This window comes from Protomyctophum bolini, assembly GCF_963924005.1.
Source record: "Protomyctophum bolini genome assembly, chromosome: 19".
Lineage (NCBI taxonomy): Eukaryota > Metazoa > Chordata > Actinopteri > Myctophiformes > Myctophidae > Protomyctophum > Protomyctophum bolini.
Genome location: NC_137880.1, coordinates 10048106 through 10065744, shown reverse-complemented (window position 1 = coordinate 10065744; position 17639 = coordinate 10048106). Strand labels below are relative to the sequence as shown.

The 17639-nt window shown below is 45.0% G+C and overlaps 1 protein-coding gene across 1 annotated transcript; it reads right to left on the bottom strand.

The window, feature by feature from the left end:
- Positions 1-334: 334 nt before the first annotated feature.
- On the bottom strand, positions 335-17034 carry adam17b (ADAM metallopeptidase domain 17b). Its single transcript, XM_080791671.1, has 18 exons — positions 16414-17034; positions 13735-13867; positions 12430-12563; positions 11809-11897; positions 11274-11454; positions 10630-10760; positions 10207-10293; positions 9934-10044; positions 8672-8816; positions 6993-7084; positions 5900-6052; positions 4632-4831; positions 4040-4143; positions 3586-3720; positions 3014-3144; positions 1727-1894; positions 1233-1289; positions 335-968 (listed from the first exon to the last, which is right to left on the bottom strand). Exons 1-18 carry the CDS (start codon positions 16511-16513, stop codon positions 435-437), a joined length of 2685 nt encoding a protein of 894 aa, XP_080647797.1. The 5' UTR covers positions 16514-17034; the 3' UTR covers positions 335-434.
- Positions 17035-17639: the final 605 nt, after the last annotated feature.

Sequence of the window (17639 nt, the reverse complement as noted above, 5' to 3'; positions counted from 1 at the left end):
TCGACGCATGGCCCAGACCATCCAAAATGGTCATTGCACTTGTTATCACTTGGTTGACCGCCCTATAAAACACAAGTCTGTTTTTTTTTAAATTAAATACATGACGTGAACAGGCGGAATCGTACGTACGCTTTTGAGTGTGTCAGGGCCTTTAGTGTTAATTTAAATAGGAAGAGTGTACAAAAACTGTTTGTGCACAATGTGTAGGATGGCACAGCACCAAGTGGTTAAAAAAAGCATTTTGTAACTTTAAGACGTTGAAATCCCTTACCCGTCAACCGACCGTGTCCTTGAGCAAGACAACGAACCGTGACTTGCTTCGCTTACTGTAAGCCGCGACGCAAGCACCACAACCATACGCATCATAAACATACCAAACACACAGAATCCTATACGCACCGGTCTATTCACAAGTTCCAAGCCAGTGCTCTCTCTCAGCACTCGGTCTCCTTGCTGTTGACCCGTCGCTGTCGCTGCAGTCGGAACGGCAGGGCCCTGTCGCTCCGCCCCGCCAGGCCGTGCTCCGTCAGGTCCTGGAAGGAGCGGGAGCCCAGGGCTGCGAAGGCCTCCTCCTCGCCCCCGTCCTCCAGGAGCTCCTCGTCCAGGTGGGAGTCGAGGCTGGGGGCCTCCTGGATGGTGGCCATGCGGGGGCTGTCCAGCGGCGGCAGAGAAGGAGTGGGGCTGTGGTCGCGGACCGGGCTGTGGGCGGCGGCGGCGGCGGGGGGGTTGGAGTTGGAGGCGTGGATGTAGTCGTGGCCGTGGCCGTGGCCTGGCGGGCTGGAGACGGAGACGGGGGGCGTGCTGGTCTGCTGGGGGCCCCAGGGCTGCTGAGGGCCCCAGGGCTGCTGAGGGCCCCACGGCTGGAAGGACGGGCCCCTGACGGGAGCCGCGGAGGAGGAGGAGGAGAGCACCGGGGGTTTGAAGATGCGGACGGAGGCCGACTCCAGGCTGCTCAGAAGCTCTGCATTCTGGACACATGCACATATACGCCCGCACGCACACACACACACACACACAGTCACACAAACCCCATTCGTGTTAGTAATAGTATACCTGTACTATACTATACAAACATCTTCTCTTATGGACACTAAATCGTTTTCAAACGGGGGGGTCCGTGGCCAAAGATCATTTGGGGTCTGAGAAGCACTGATCCAATAGGCGAGCTTTGATGACGCCATGACTTCCAGGGATTGCTTTTAGAGGGTCAACATTCAGTATGCGGTACTTACACTGGGGAAGAACAGAGATTTGGTGTTCTGCTCGTATTGCTGGTCCAACTTCTTATCCTGCAGGAAAGAACACACAGTGTCATGACTCATCAGTGGGCATCATGATCCTACAATGAATGTACGTTGTGGTGATTATACATTCTAGACCAGGGTTCTCAAGGTTTTTGACTGGGGACCCCCTGGAAATGATTTGGCCATGTCTCGCACGTTAGTGTTGTGAGCTTGTAGATCTTGTAGATCGGCTGCATGATTACAGATACCAAATAATGGCCAATATAATTGAATGCCACAGACGAAAAACAGTCTAAGTCCACACTATTGATCCATAATGTATAAATGATAGATAAGGGGTCAGGACAACAAGGCCTTTTCGTGGAGGGGTCAGTCTGAAATTTGGACTTAGACTGTTTTTCGTCTGTGGTACTCATATATCGGTCAAAGCGATGTGAGTTGGGGCTCTAGTCGTATAGATTACATGAGCTGTTCATTCATACCACGCAGTGCACCAGGATGCTGAGAGGAACCCAGAACACCAGAGAGAACACCACCACGGAGCCCACGATGTTGTCCGCCAGGAACTTGCCAAACGTGTTGATGTCCAGCTTGTCTATGAAGTCCCACAGCCTCTCGATCACATCCTGCACCTGCTTCATGCACTTACCCTGATGCCGCACGCGCACGCGCACGCGCACACGCACACGCACACACACACGCGCACACACACACACACACACACACACACACACACACACACACACAGTTATGGAAGCAACAACACATTGTCACTCACTGTCTATTCGTTTATTTTAGTGCCCTTCTGTTTTGTTTGCCCTTTTTAACCAAGGGATATTTCACCTTCACGTTCAAGCATGTTTGGGGGTCATTTGAACGTCTACTACTATAATTAATTTGGGAAAATAAATAATATATGCCTATATAATATATTAGTTTTTTAAATACAATAAAAATAAATGAATAAAGTAATAGAAATAACACAGCCCCCTCACGTATTAGAAGTACAATATCAGTCACCAAAACCAAGGACGGGTGGGTGTGTTCGATAAATCTCTCATAGTTCAAGTTTGAGCTTTGAAGTTCGGAATCGGTATCGGCTGATATTTTATTTTATAATAATTATGTTGATTATTTTTAAAGCCTGAAAAAGTATTTTATTTTGTGATGATGAAGGCTGCCGATTCTATCAGTGTTTTCTGGGGAAGCCTTCAAAGGGTCAACACGTTGGAACATTTAAAAAATACAAATACTACATTGAAGCTGTTTATGTTGGGATATGAGCCAACATTTCAATAACGGTGCATCCCCTATTGCTTTTTCAAATTCTGTGTTTATATGCCTTTTTCAGAATGGACAAAATTATTAGAATTCTTTAAATACAGAACGAGATAACATCATATCATGTCACATCGGTTTATATCGGTTATCGGCCATAACAGCAGCCAGAAAGTTCATATCCAATTCGATCCAATTGCTGATGTTTGTATTGGACCTCTGGTGATACGGTAATATACATGTAAATATGTGTAGTAATAGTCTTAATAGTTGTAGTGGCGGTGGCTCAGGGGTAGGGTGGCCACTTCGATACCGGGCTCCTCCAGAGTTAGTGTCCTTGAGCAAGACCCCTAATTGCTCCCGATGGCTTCCTCTGCCATCGGTGTATGAATGTGTGTGTGTGTGTGTGAATGGGTGAATGTAATGCACAATCTATGTAAATAAATACATTGGATAGAGGTGCTATATAAATGCACAATTGAATAACTTACATCTCCGTCACAGAAGCCCACGGTACAAGGTTTCCCCTTGCGGAGGAATAGGAAGTTCTCCGACGTGTCCTGGTAGGGAGCACACACACCACGGGCACTGCGGCAACACACCTTACACGATGAGTTGGTTTCTAGTGAGGAGAAATGGTGAAGACATGCAGAGGTCACCCTCCAGCCATTTTGGAAAGAACTCGGGCCCCTTGCCTACTTCCTTCACAGTGGAGAATGAATGAATGAAACAATTCAAGGCCAGCACGTATGTTGGGACAGGATTATAGGTTGATTCAGGGTACATGTGCTTTGGTGTGGATTTCTCCTTTAAGGCTCTGTTCCATTTAGTGTAGCACAGTGGTTCTCAAACTTTTTTAATTTCAAGGACCCCCATAACTCTGTACAAATGGAACCAAATGGACACGTTCCATTTGTACACTCTCAAGCCCTGCTTCATCTCTCTCAAGTGGTCCCTGGCCTGGAAAGAAGAAGACACTGAAGACTCCTGCTCTACACTGTTGTAGACTATCAAAAACAATAAATAAACAACAAATACAATAAAAAAATAAAGTTTACGTTACCATTACAGGCACAGGACTGCAGGTCCAGCATGGCCTCACAGAAGGGGACACACACACCTCCACGGCACTCTCCACTGTCCAGACACTCCGTCTTATCAGGAGCATTCTCTGGGGGAGGACACTCACTGTCGTTGCCTGCAAGACACAGAATAATAAACGCTGCTGTTACTGCTGTTACCTGCTAACACCACCAGTAACACGAGAAGCGACACAAGGAGATTTATTATAGATTATTTTCAAAATGTTTGCCTCTTTCTTACAATATTTTACAATTTGGCCATTGTTTGACCAGTTCTTATAGTTTGTTGATTACTTTTGATGCAGTAATGGGAACGATGCATGTTGGGAACCTAATATGCAATATCTGTTGTATTGTACGATTAATAAATCATATGGGGACCCCGACCCCCCTGGGGGTTGAGAACCACTTCCCTAGAAGGACATGTCCACTCACCTGTGCAGTAGGAGCGGCCCTTACAGGTGGCGTCAATCAGCTCCTGGCACACCTCTCCCTGGGCCTTATGCTGGCAGTCACTACAGCACACGCTGTTTCTGTCACTGCACAGGGAAATAATAATATAATTAGCACTAAATTCAGGTCGAGGTTGTGGTTATAGGATTAGACATTTAGAGCACTGGTTCCCTGAAACATTTTAGCCTGTGACCCAAAACGGAAATGTGATATCTCCCAGAGATCCACACTATAGTGAAAATAGCAGATCTACAATTTACAATTACAATTTAGGCATTTAGCATTCCACAAACTCCCATAGATCATCTCTTTTCACTACTGCTTTAAACATTACGTTTTCTAATTTATGGAAATTCTCAGATTTTTTTTATCTTTTTGCCCTTTTTTAATGTTTTGAATTTGAATAATTAAAAACCAAACATATCGGAAAATAAAATATGTATTTAATCGTGACACAAATGGGTCCTGACCAAGTGTTTGGGAAACAGTGATTTAGAAGTTAGATTTAGCGGTTAACATCATATCAGGATGCGTGCGTGCGTGCGTGCATGCGTGCGTGCCTGCGTGCGCTGACCTGCAGTGTGCGTGTTCTCGGAGCTTGCAGTCGGAGGTGCAGCAGGGGTCGGTGTTGAGGTGGAGCAGGCCGGGGTCACACTGCTCGCTCTGCTCCACCCGCGAGTTCCCACACACATTACTGTTCCTCTGTCTGAAACACTGGCTCGCCTTGCTCCTCAACCTCTTCACTATGGACCTCTTACTGCAGTTAGAGAACACCTGCTCGCACGCACGCACGCACACACACCCACACACATTACTGTTCCTCTGTCTGAAACACTGGGCCGCCTTTCTCCTCAACCTCTTCACTATGAACCTCTTACTGCAGTTAGAGAACACCTGCTCGCACGCGTGGATAGAATAATATACCCATACGTTGACATTGACAAAGCAACGTATAATTAAAACTGGGTAAAGGGTGTACGGTTGGAGGGGTACAGTGGTGCGAGCGTGTGTACAGCAGTGCGTGGGTGGTCGTTGTATTTGGTCTCCCTGCTGCTCTTCTACTGACAACTTTAGATCCAGTGGTCTGGTAGGACCTCTACTGGTTGAAGAGTGGTACTGCCTGAATGTCATAAGTTTTAATTAAATGTATCCCTCCAGAAGGCATGCTCTATTCATTGACTCAGTGGTAAACCAAATTCAGCACAGGCCAACATCCTGAGAGTTGAATAGCACTTTACACACATGTACTTTGAATGCATCAGCACTTTCTCCTGCTAATGTTGTCTGCTCCTTTTACCTTTTTAATGTTTTTTTTTTAAAGGCTTTGCCTCTTTTTAATGTGTCTATTGTTATCAATAATCAATCAATCAAGAACTGCAGTCCCCCCCTATTGGACAATAGCCTGGGGATTCATTAAAAAAATGACCTATGTCCAAATGTCTATTTGGTAATTGTTTGTGTTTTATTCTCTGTTTATGTCATGTTTCTTTTTTCTTTTTTTTTCTTTTTATTAATTTATTCTTCTCTTTTTTGTTCATCTTACTTACTCTACTATTTATTTTTCCTTATTTTGTTGTATTTAAATTAATTTAAATGATTATGTTTTGCCTCCCCTAGGACCCATGGGAGGGTGAACGGGACGGTAGGCTGGGCAAGTGTGACCGCTCTTGGTCATTCAGCCCAACCTAAGGGGAAGGGTTGCAAAAAACTGGGAATGCCACCAATAACAATAACAAACAACCAACAACGATGTAAAAGTAACCTTGTACATCTCCCTGAATAAAGTAATATATATATAAAAATAAATAAAAATGACCTATGCCCCCAATATATTGTATGTACCTTGTTGTTGACGTGGTCTCCGCTCACAGCGATGGGGTACATGACGTACTTGCCCCCCTGGTCCTCGCGGGGGGCGCAGTACGGGATGTTGTCCGGGTCGTGTTCCGCTCCGAAGTTATGGCCCAGTTCGTGCGTCGTCACCAGGTCTGCCTCCTGTATAGGAGGCCATGTGGAACACGCGCGTTACAGGCAGGGATGGGCAATGAATCGGTAATCGCAATGATCACATTGGTGTCCGCCGATATTGGCCTTAAAATGCAATATTGGTATCGGTAATAATCGGTTTTAGCAGATATTTTATTTTATAATAATTATGTTGAAAAATAAATTTAAAAGGCCTGAAAAAGCCTTGTGTTGTGATGAAGGCTGCAGATTCTATCAGTGTTTTCTGGGGAAGCTTTCAAAAGAGTCAATAACAATAGATTTTTTCAGCATTTTTTTCAGGAAGGACAAAATTATTATATTTTTTAAATACAGAATGAGATCATATCGACATCAGTTATATCGGTTATTGGCCATAACAGTAATTAATTATATCGGATATCGGCCAAAATGTCTCACCGGCTCAACAGTTCCAGGGATTCATGCAAATACAAGATCACAACTGATTGAGTGATCTGTGAAACTAGGTGAAAGGTAGCTCTGGTCCATAGCCTTCTACTGCTTCAGTATAAGGCTAGAAAGAGGATAATTCAAGCTTTATGAATGGGCTGTCAAGGCCAGAAAGTAGTTTTTTGGCACTCAGTGGGCGTTCCCGCATAACTTCCAGGTACGATGATACGCGCATACCCTCTATTGCAGACCCCAAACTAAGGAATACTTTGTTGTCGTTGGATAAGATTTTGTCCACAATTCCATGCTGTATTGATGTGGTACAGGAGAGATGACAGGCAAACGTTGACCAAAAAAAGAATTATTTGACATGCTAATTGTGCAGACATCTTGTAAATTAAGTAGACAAATGCAGGTGTAATTTAACTCTTGAGAGCGTAAGATGAAACCAAATAGACCCATACGGATCTAATACGGGTCCATTTGGTTACCAACAACATGCACTGGTTGAAAACCGCTGCTCTAGACCAGTGGAACTGACCTTGGTGAGGATGGTCTTGCCATAGTTCTTGGTGCTGGTGAGTCCGGTGTTCAGGTAGATGGGTCTGTTTTCGGTGGACGACGGAGGACACTCTGACAACACAGACAACAGTCCTGGGGTTAGAGATGTCCCGACACTGTATCGGTATCGGAAAAAGTATCGGATCGGCCCTTATTTGGTCATATCGGTTCATATCGGTATCGGCAAATATGCCATGAGTCTAACCACAGATCGGACACAGGGGTAAGGGGGTTGACACTATAGCAGTTAAATAAAATGTTGGGGCATGTGGAGTTTGCTTTGGAGTTGCCCAAACTGCAAGTGCACATTTTAGTTAGGAGTCTGCTATAAACACAACACGAGATAGCTATAAACACTATTCCCCATTGGTGGACTTCTTTTTGTATTATTATAAATATTATTCCCTGGTATCGGTATCGGCTAACACAGACATTGTGGTATCGGGATCGGATCAGAAACGAAAAAAGTGTATGGGGACATCCGTAGCTGGGGTCAACGACCACATGAACCCCAGGCAGAGCAGGCCCTGTTCTTCCAAAATAGTCCATTGGCAAGCTCACAAGGAGAGGTACATCCCAAGAGTAAAAAAAAACCTTTAATCCCTATCCGAGTGGATCAGATTAGAATTTTGGGAAGAAAAAAAAGCAAGGAAAAAAAGAATAATCTAATCTGGAAACACAACACAACACACTGCCAGGCTGGATCACCAGCCCAGGCACCCGGACTGCTAGGCCGGCCCGGGCCAGTCGATCTGTTACTTTTGAACACAAAAGGTGGCCGTGCCCTTCCTACACTTGCCTTGTCCGAGGAGAAAAGTCTTGCCAAATCGGCGCCCCGTTTAAAATCCGTTCTGAAAACTCACCTTTTATAAAGCTGCTTTCAACGGACAGCAGTCTTTTTTTCCCCTATTTAATAAATAAGCCCTTTGTGACTGTTCTTTAAAAAGGTGCAATACAAATTAAGTTTAGCCAGAATGGCCAGAAGAATTCAACATTCTGGGATGTACATTGCTAGCTGACAGATCCCTTCTGACAGATGACTTCCTTATTGTACATCCCACTGTACCGCCTCCAGCACCGGGGCTGACTAGCTGCGCGTCCGCACGTTCCTGTGATCTGCTCTGTCTCAGCTAGCCAGCCCCAGTGCTGGAGGCGCTACAGTGGGATGTCAATAAGGAAGTCAAGGAAGGAAGGAAGGAAGAGAGAAGTTCACAGCAGCCAAAACGGTCAAACAAACGGCTTCTGCGCCAAATGAAAATTAGCTGAGGTTTCCGTTGTCTCCTATAGCAGATATATGCTTCTTTTGAAACATCTCACCACCACCCAAAGGCCGTAGCACGGCCATTTCCGAGGGTATGTACCGTCTGTATACCATTTTGCGTGGGTTAGATGCAGAGGGACTCTATGTAAACTGTAAAGTCATCCAAATGCCAGAAACTTTACGTAGGGTTCCGAGAGGAACCCTCCTTTTTAGCAGGAGAGGAGACATTAGACAGGATCTCATATGGATTACATCATTATTTTGTTGCATAGGACAAAAAAAGACCCAGTCCATGAATCCCTGCAGGAACATCAGGGCCAGTGTTGATTCTGTCGACTAAACTCAAGTTGTCATTCGACGATGCTGTCCAAATGAACACTGATCGTCAGAGGACTTACTCTCGGAGCAGAGGCCCCCAGGGATGCCATGTCTGGAGGGGGCCACGTACGCCAGGCCCAGGGTCCCCTCGTCAAAGTCCTGGTAGGTGAACAGGTGAGCCAGACACACCTGGGACGCCTTCTCAGCGATGTCCACACTGAACTGCTGTGAGGACCATGAACACACAGTGTTGAGTTTTATTGTGTTTCTCCCGCAAATTTTGTAACCCCATTTTTTTTCATCCGGTGCAAATTGCCGAAAATGTGATCCTGGCCGCTATTCTCCCCCTACCAAACCTGAGGAGTGAGCAGGCCACTTCGTATCACCTGACAGGGGGGGGAGTTTACCCGGTATAGGACGTGACACGTTATTCCAACCAGTTCCTTTCCCCTCCATCAGGCGCCCCGGCTGGCCAGGGGGAGGCACTTTAGTATAAGGACCCCAGAAAGACTAGAGGCTCTTTCATGTGGCTCTAATGGGGATGCCTTAACCCATTCTGACCGGGAACCCATTTTGGTGTTAGCATCATGTTATGCTTTAGCTATTGAAAAATAGCAGATCTACAAGCTCATAGCGCGCCACCGAGTGGCGCGCTACGAGCTTGTAGGTCTGCTATTTTTTAAAAATCGAAGAACGACTGACATTTTTAGAATCTGATCTCAGGTCAGAATGGGTTAATCAGACCAGTGTGTGTCCAGTGGAAAACCTCGTATGAATCTGATCTCAGGTCAGAATGGGTTAATGAACATAAACATAAACATAGAGACCAGGATCACTGCATGTTTTCTGTGAGGGCACATACCCTTAACCTGACTCCGCCAGATGGAAAACGCCATGTTTCACAACCGACTTAAATCATCTGGTGGAGTCAGGTTAACATAACCCTATAGGCTTACAGGGGACACGGGGAGAACATTGAAAACCCCCATACAGAAAGGCCCTTTTGCCAACCCCACCTAGGGTATGTTTCTGTATTTTGTAAAGCAACTTTTTGTATTTAGAAAAGCACTATATAAATTGTATATGTATTATCATCATCATCATTTAAACACTAGATGAAAATGTCACAGAGAGACTCGGGAACAAGAGATCCATCCAGTGGAACTAAGACATGTCCTTTCATGCTTGGCTGCGCGGGTGTCACACTCTGTGTCTGTGAGCTTGTAGATCGGCTATTCTCGGCACACAGCTGTGTATAAATCGGGCATCACGACGCCATCAAGGCCCGCCAAAATACGGAGATGGCATGTGATTATTTTTGTCTTGGATCGTAACGTCTTACCTCCAGCAGTCTCTTGACGTCCCACACTTCCCTGCCCTCCACTGGACTGCCTCTCATGTTGAAGTGAGCGGCCCCTGGCGGTACGGAGGTGGGACCCTTCTCTATGATGATCTGACAACGGGAGAACAGCAGCAAGAACAGTTAGTAGTACAGTACAATAGTACAGTACAGTACAGTACAATAGTATACAGCCTTGGTTCTCCAATAGGCTGACGTGGTAAGTGGTCAAATGGGTGTTACACTCGCACGCACGCAGGGTGTGTGACCTCTCACCTGTTGGATCTGAACTCCGTAGCCTTTGTAGTCTTCATCCCAGGAAGTGTTTCGGTAGATGTCATCCACGCGATCAATCAACTCGATCTGCAAACGCGGACACACGTGCAAGTAGGTCGTTCATTAACCCATTTTGGGGCGGGAACCCATTTTGGTGTGGGTGAAAAACAGCAGACCTACAAGCTCATACGAGCTTGTAGGTCTGCTGTTTTTGAAAAATCGAAGAACCACTGACATAGAAACGTAGCTTTTTCAGAAAACTGTCAGGATGTTTTTTTAATCTGATCTCAGGTCAAAATGGGTTAAAAAAAAAAAGCAACAACACAAAAATCAACTATCCTATCCTATACCAGATAGTTGAGTGTGGTGCTCTCATCGAAGTGTAAGTGTAAGTGCCGTGCAGTGTCATAGTGTACATCGTACCAGGTAGTTTAGTGTGGTGCTCTCCTCCTCTCTGCCCATGTGTTTGTAGAAGCGATGGTCGGCCACCAGCAGCAGAGGACACGTGTTCTTGGTGTGGTCGACCGCCTGGCGCTTCCACCGCCCCGCAGACTCTGCGACAACACACAGGAGATGTCAAGCACCGTTAGGGTTTCCCCAGAACACCGCGGCTGCTATGCTCACGCACCACATATATATAACCTCAGGAACTATGTGTATTTTATCTGTGGAAAAGAGAGACCCTTTGGTTGTACGGCTGTAGAGACTGCAAATAAGACGAGATAAGATAAACCCAACAGCTGCACCGTTTGCGAAACAAGCTTCGAATGATCTGAAACCCTTACTTGTACTTTTTGTGGTAAAAGCGCTCAAACTTTCTCCTTTGCTGCCTTGATCTACTTACTTACTTTTCAGGCTGTGAACCCCCAAAATGATCATATTTGAACTGGGGAGTGGGGATCAAGGCCCGGCAGCCCGCCAAAATATATATATTTTTGTCGACAAATCCAACTACCATTGTGCAGATGACTAAAACATATTCTCATTCAAAAGACTATTTATTGACTAAAACCAAATCAAAAGTTGCCGTCAACATTAACACTGGCCGCAGGGCAGGCTTCACTCACCCTCTTCCTCTGGTTCTTCCAACACGGCCACCGGCAGGCCGCCAGGCAGCAGGTGGTTGAGGTCGTAGTTGACGTAGCCACAGACCCGCGGCTGGGCCAGTCTGCTGAGGTTCCTGATGTCCTCCGAGCGGTAGATCAGCAGGCGGCCATCGGGGGGCGCCGTTGTAAACCTCCACAGAGGCTGGGCACAGTGGGCGGGGGAGACGAGGCAACATCTTACAATAAATGCACGTACGTCTGTATTGTAATCCACGTAACTCGAGAACCGTCACCAGGGAGGGAGTGCAGTGCCCGGTGTCGAGTCGGTCGGATACACGGTTGTCCAGAACCGCCAGAATAGGCTCTGGTCAGGCTCTGGTCAGTGGACCTAATGAGCCTAAGTCCCCTCACCTGTAGAACTTCCATTCGACAATAGTACGGGGGAGCGATATCACAGTGGTTGCTAGAAGGACAACACAAAAAGCCCTGGGGGAAGCTTGTTTCCATTGTGGTCCTGTGTCCATGCATTATGTATTTTAGTTTTGTATAAACGTACCTCCATGTTGTACTCTGCGTCGTCAGTCAGGATGTGGGCAGAGAAGTCGTTGTCGTCGATGTGGGCCTGGACACGCGAGTTCTCCTCGCCTGGACAGTCAAAGACAGTGCTCCGGTGTTCATTCTGTCGACTAAAACTATGACGAGAAATGTACCATTTTTCTCCGACGAAACCTAATTAAAACTACATTAAATGATGACTATATTATATATACTATACTATATATGATGACTATATTTGTTTGACAATTTTGTCAAACAAATATAATCTAGACTAAAATGGAGGGACAGACAGTAGGACCGCTGAGAAACAGACAGTGTAGGAGAGACAGACAGACAGACAGGACAGCTGAGAGACAGACAGTGTAGGAGAGAGAGACAGACAGACAGACAGACAGACAGACAGGACAGCTGAGAGACAGACAGACAGAGTATGACAGCTGAGAGACAGACAGTGTAGGAGAGACAGTCAGACAGTAGGACAGCTGAGAGACAGACAGTGTAGGAGAGACAGACAGACAGTAGGACAGCTGAGAGACAGACAGTGTAGGAGAGACAGACAGACAGTAGGACAGCTGAGAGACAGACAGTGTAGGAGAGACAGACAGACAGACAGACAGACCGATGAGGTGTCCAGTGAAGTAGTTGTGTCTGTTGACGGGGTAGACCTCCTCCTGTCCGTCGTCTCCAACCACAACGGCTCGGAAGTCCTCCGTGAACAGATCTGTGTTGGTCCGCAGGTACAGCCTGAAGTGTCTGCACAGTGCACACAACACACACACACACACACACACACACACACACACACACACACACACACACACACACACACACACACACACACACACACACACACACACACACACACACACACACACACACACACACACACACACACACACCACTTGTGAAACCATCCACATTTTAGAAGGGAACAATTACAGTGATATCAATAACAGTGATATCACATTAGTGTAGTATAATATCACTTATATTCTTGCCAATAACCCATTTGGCTGACTAATTGAAAAACTATTAACCCCTTTTATCAGTTTGTGCATAGTTCATGTACTTTGGCTTCACTCATCACAACATACATCACAGCACAAAGGCATTAAGTCATAAACTAATATATTCGATAGCTCTACATTACTATTACTATTTAATTTCTACTTTAAGTGTCTAAACTCATCACTTCTCGTGTCAGAAATATGTAATGAATTCCATGGCACCATATCGCTCTGTAATGAACTGTTCTTTGTTTAACATTGGTGCCATGGTGGTCAGGTGGTCCCCGGCTAAATGACGGAGAGTTGGTAACAAAATGGACCCTTATAGATCTTTGGCTGTTGAGAGTGTAAAATTAAACCCGTACATTTGGTTTCATTTTCCGCTCTCAAGAGTAAAACTATTGTTAAACATCTGCATTACTTAATTTGCAAGAGGTCTACATAATTAGAGAATTGTTGTTATTTTGATCAACATTTGCCTGTTATCTCTCCTATGGGACGGCATCAATACAGCATGGAATTGTGGACAAGATCTTGTCCAACGATAACTGAATACTCTAACAGTACGTTTTAAGAGCGGGCGAGCATCGGCCGACACATCGCCCAATCGACCGTTATCTCCCGAAAAGATGAATTATTATTTTATTTTCGGGCGATGTCCGTTCGCCTGCTATCACCGGTAGTCGCCGGGTCCCATAGACAAATAATGCACTTCCGGAAAATCCGTCTGGCTGTCGCCCACTGTTAAAACATACTGCAAGTCTTGGGTCTGAGAGGCTAAATCTCTTCAAATGGTGGTCCGTGGCTCAAGTGCTGAATAAATGATGGACCTTGTCACCTTGATATGCAAAAAAGGGTCGAAAAGCAGTGCTTTAGGGCAGTGCAGTCTGTCCACAGAGAGGAGTACAGCACAGTACCTGTGCAAGGCGGTGAAGGTGATCAGTCTCTCCACATGCGTGGGCTTCTGGGTGTCTCTGCGCCTGACAGAGTGAGCCTGCAGACTGGAGACAGGCAGCACCTCGAAGTCTGACAGCATGGAGGCCAGGGTGTCTGCGCGCACACGCACGCACACACACACACACACACACACACATACACACATTACTACATTATTATGAATACAGCATGGAGCGACCAGCTCAGTGGCCTTGTGGTTAAGAGTGTCTGCACTGAGACTGGGAGGTCGGGGGTTCGATCCCCGGCCTGTATAGACAGAGTTGCGACATTGAGGGGGCAGAAAACAGCCCGGTCACGTGGTTCATGTACTCGCGCGAGCCCATAGACAGCAGTCTATGATGTCTGGCCCCATGAATTGAACGGAGTTGTCGTAACACTGTCTTACGCTATATGGCAGCTGGCTCTGGTCATATAAAGACTATAAAAATGGGACCCAATGCCTCGCTGCTTGGTATAGGCTATACTCAGCATCAAGGGTTGGTTTTGAGGGTAAGTCCCTGCGTCATGTCCAGGGGGTGTGTACTTGTACTGTGTATAGTATATCAAGGGGCCCTCACGCGACAGAAACAGGAGATAGGCTCCTGCGTCCTGCCCCACCAAGGCTTACTTACTTACTTAGGGAGCCCAGAGTTAGTGTCTGCAAACACACATTACCACATTATTACTAGCCTACAGCATGGATCCTAGAGTGTCTGCAGACACAGATTACATTATGGGGCGGCAGCAGCTCGTGGGTAGACTGACTAATTTATTAAATTATTTTGAAAAATGTTTGGATTCGTTTTTAACTCTTGCAAGTTGAAACTTTTAGATTTTTTTTTGATGGGGGTGAATTGAAGATTTGTTGAAACAATTCAAAACAAAATGTAGGAATGTAGAAAACGGGATATTCACTCAGTCACGACCCACTGTTTGGGAACCAGTGCCGGTCTACAACATGACATCATGGGTGCAAACAAAGCCAGTCCACATAACATGCTGTAGCATGTCCTCCTAGCGGTGTGCCCCTCCCCTTTCTGTCGTGTAACTTTGTGTAGCGCTTTGAACAGCGTCCAACAAAGAAACCAAACCAGGCTACCATCAGACACACAGACACCACACAAAACGTGTCAATGTCGTGACACTGTCCACCATAGTAAAAATAGCCCCTGTCAGCTATTTCCACAATTCTTCTCTCTATTTTCTTTCCCTACATTTTCTAAATTACAATAAAGCAATGCAGTGATATTAGAAAGAAAATGCACTTCGTCATTTCAACTAAAATCTTCCATAACTTTGAACTAATCTGACAGAGCAACTTTAACTGGTAGTGGAGTAACATTTGACCAGCAGGAGTAGGCTACCTATTAGGGGTGTAACAATATAGTAACTGCATCGGAAAATAAAATTGAAGTAGGCTATATGGAAATGTAAACAGCAACATATCATATCGTTTTGCTTGAATAGTTTTGCAATGCAAATAATTGATTGTATCAATTAAGTAGCCTATACTGTTGTATTTAGCAATTTTAAGAGGAAAAGTTTAATTACTTTTCCATTCTATATTGCCACTTGGTCTATCGATAAATGTGTGTACATTCTGTGTTCATGTCAAGGTACGGGTTTGTCCATGTGTTCAAATATAATGTCAATGTATTTTGCCAGAGAATCACTGTGTTTATTTATATCGATATTCATACATTTTCCCTTAAACGATTTTAAATAAATCGCCATAATGAACCAATATCGTCCATGTATCGTATTGTCAACCATGTATCGTGATACATATTGTATCGCTGTTCAAATATATATTGTTACACCCCTAATAGTCCAGTCTTTGACTGGAGTACTGGGGTTGAGAACTTTGTCTTTGTATGGGTCAGGGGGAACCCCATGGGGTAGGCCTACCATTGAGCCATTGAGGGGGTCCCCAGCTAAACGATTGATAGTTGTCTGTATTCTGTAACTCTGAGAGTACAAATGGATCGAACCCAATGGACCCTTACAGGTCTGTAAGTCTTGAGCGTGTACAAATGGAACCAAATGGACCCTTATACAGACCTGCCTGTAACTCTGAGGGTGGATTTTGGTTCCATTTACACTCTCAGAGTTAATGGGGGTCCAGCATGGTCTAAAATAATAATGCATACCAAACTGGGTTGGTTTGGGTCCTTGAAATGAAAAAGGTATGAGAACCACGCGAATATATGCCTACCACCACTTCCATTGTCATCGTAAATGACTCTCTTCCTCACCAGAAGGTCATGAGTTACATTCTACAATAAGTCAAGACAATAGCAGTGCTCTGTTCAGCAGCCATGTGCCCAGCCATTAACATACCACAACTCACTCATTCAATGCATGTTCTGGATACTCCAGCTATTCATTTAACTCTGTACAACACATTTTACATTTTGAAAGGGTTAAATTGAGACCTTTTACCTTTATGTTAAATGCCTCAGTGTTTATAGTGTTGTAGGGCAGGCGCAGTAGCTTACTGTAAGGATTCAGCCGGGACTTGAGGTTAATTATTTAGACCGAAAACCGATCAATATTTAGTGATTTTGGGTCGATTGTGAGTCAACTTTATTGACATTAAAGTGAATATGGCTTACTTTGTGAAGTTTGTAACAAACAAATGAAATCACATCTCAACTCACCATAGTCCTGGCTCAACACATCTGCGGCTGCGGGCATTGTAGTCGCGGCTTCCCCCGTTAAGAACACACAGAACATTAATAACAATAAACGGCGTTTCATCGTTCCGCGACGTCAACACTAACAATCCTTGGGATCTTTAAAAATATATATATTTTCAAATAAAATTCGGTACTGTAACTTGAACTCTACACTGTCAACAAAAGCACTTCAAAGCAACGCGATCGGATACATTTTTAGATACACTCCCCATTGCAAAACAGCCCGTTTTGAAGTCACAAGTGCATCTTAAAATATAACAAAAAAGAAAATCAGTTAGTGGGACTGTGGTGGGAAGTTCTTTTGTTGTGCGTGTGTGTTTCCTTTTGGGATCGCGATCGCGGATCGAACCCGGGTCTCCAGTCTGGAAGTAGCTAGTCTTGGAGAGGTCCTGACTCCTGCACGGGACCTGTTCGTGAGATCATCCAGACACCCGGAAGAAGTTACTGCCAAAAGAACGATGAAGAAAAAAGTCCACAAACAAAGACAATATATAGTGTTCACTGTTCTTGTCGCTATGCGTTTTCCATATAAAACGCCCCCGCGGGTCGCGCTGTTATACATTCATGTCAGATTAAACATGGTGGCTGCTGTAGCCTAGTGCGCGCGTGTGTCTGTGTGCGTGCGTGCGTGCGCGTTTAAGCTTTAACATCCCCGTCGCCAGTCGCCACTCAAAGAGCAGATCTACAAGCTAACAACGCGTCGGTTGTAGATCTGCTCTTTGAAACGAGCGACACCGTCGTAGCCTACAGCTGGATTTTAAACGAGACCATGGTTTACATAATATAAAGCCAGAGTGAGTGACATCTATTTTTAATATGGCTGGACTGGACCATCTGCATCATCATTCTGGGACACATCTAAGTAACTAAAGTTCGAAATACCAGAGACTTTTCTGTTAATTAACAGAAACTGTTAACTAACTCATTACAAAATGTACATTTGACAACACTGAAAATCTGTGCTCTAAATTTAGTCTACACTGTGTAGACATACAGTGAGTGCACACATGCACTGTAAGGGGAATGCAGGAGATTTTACTAACCACTTCTTTATTTCCTTTCCTATAGGAAGTGAAATGTCTTTATATGTTTTCTTTATTTGCTTAATGTTTTAGTATGTAAAGCACATTTAAATTGCCTTCCTGAAATGTGCTACGTGAAAATAAACTTGCCTTTGTTATAATCTT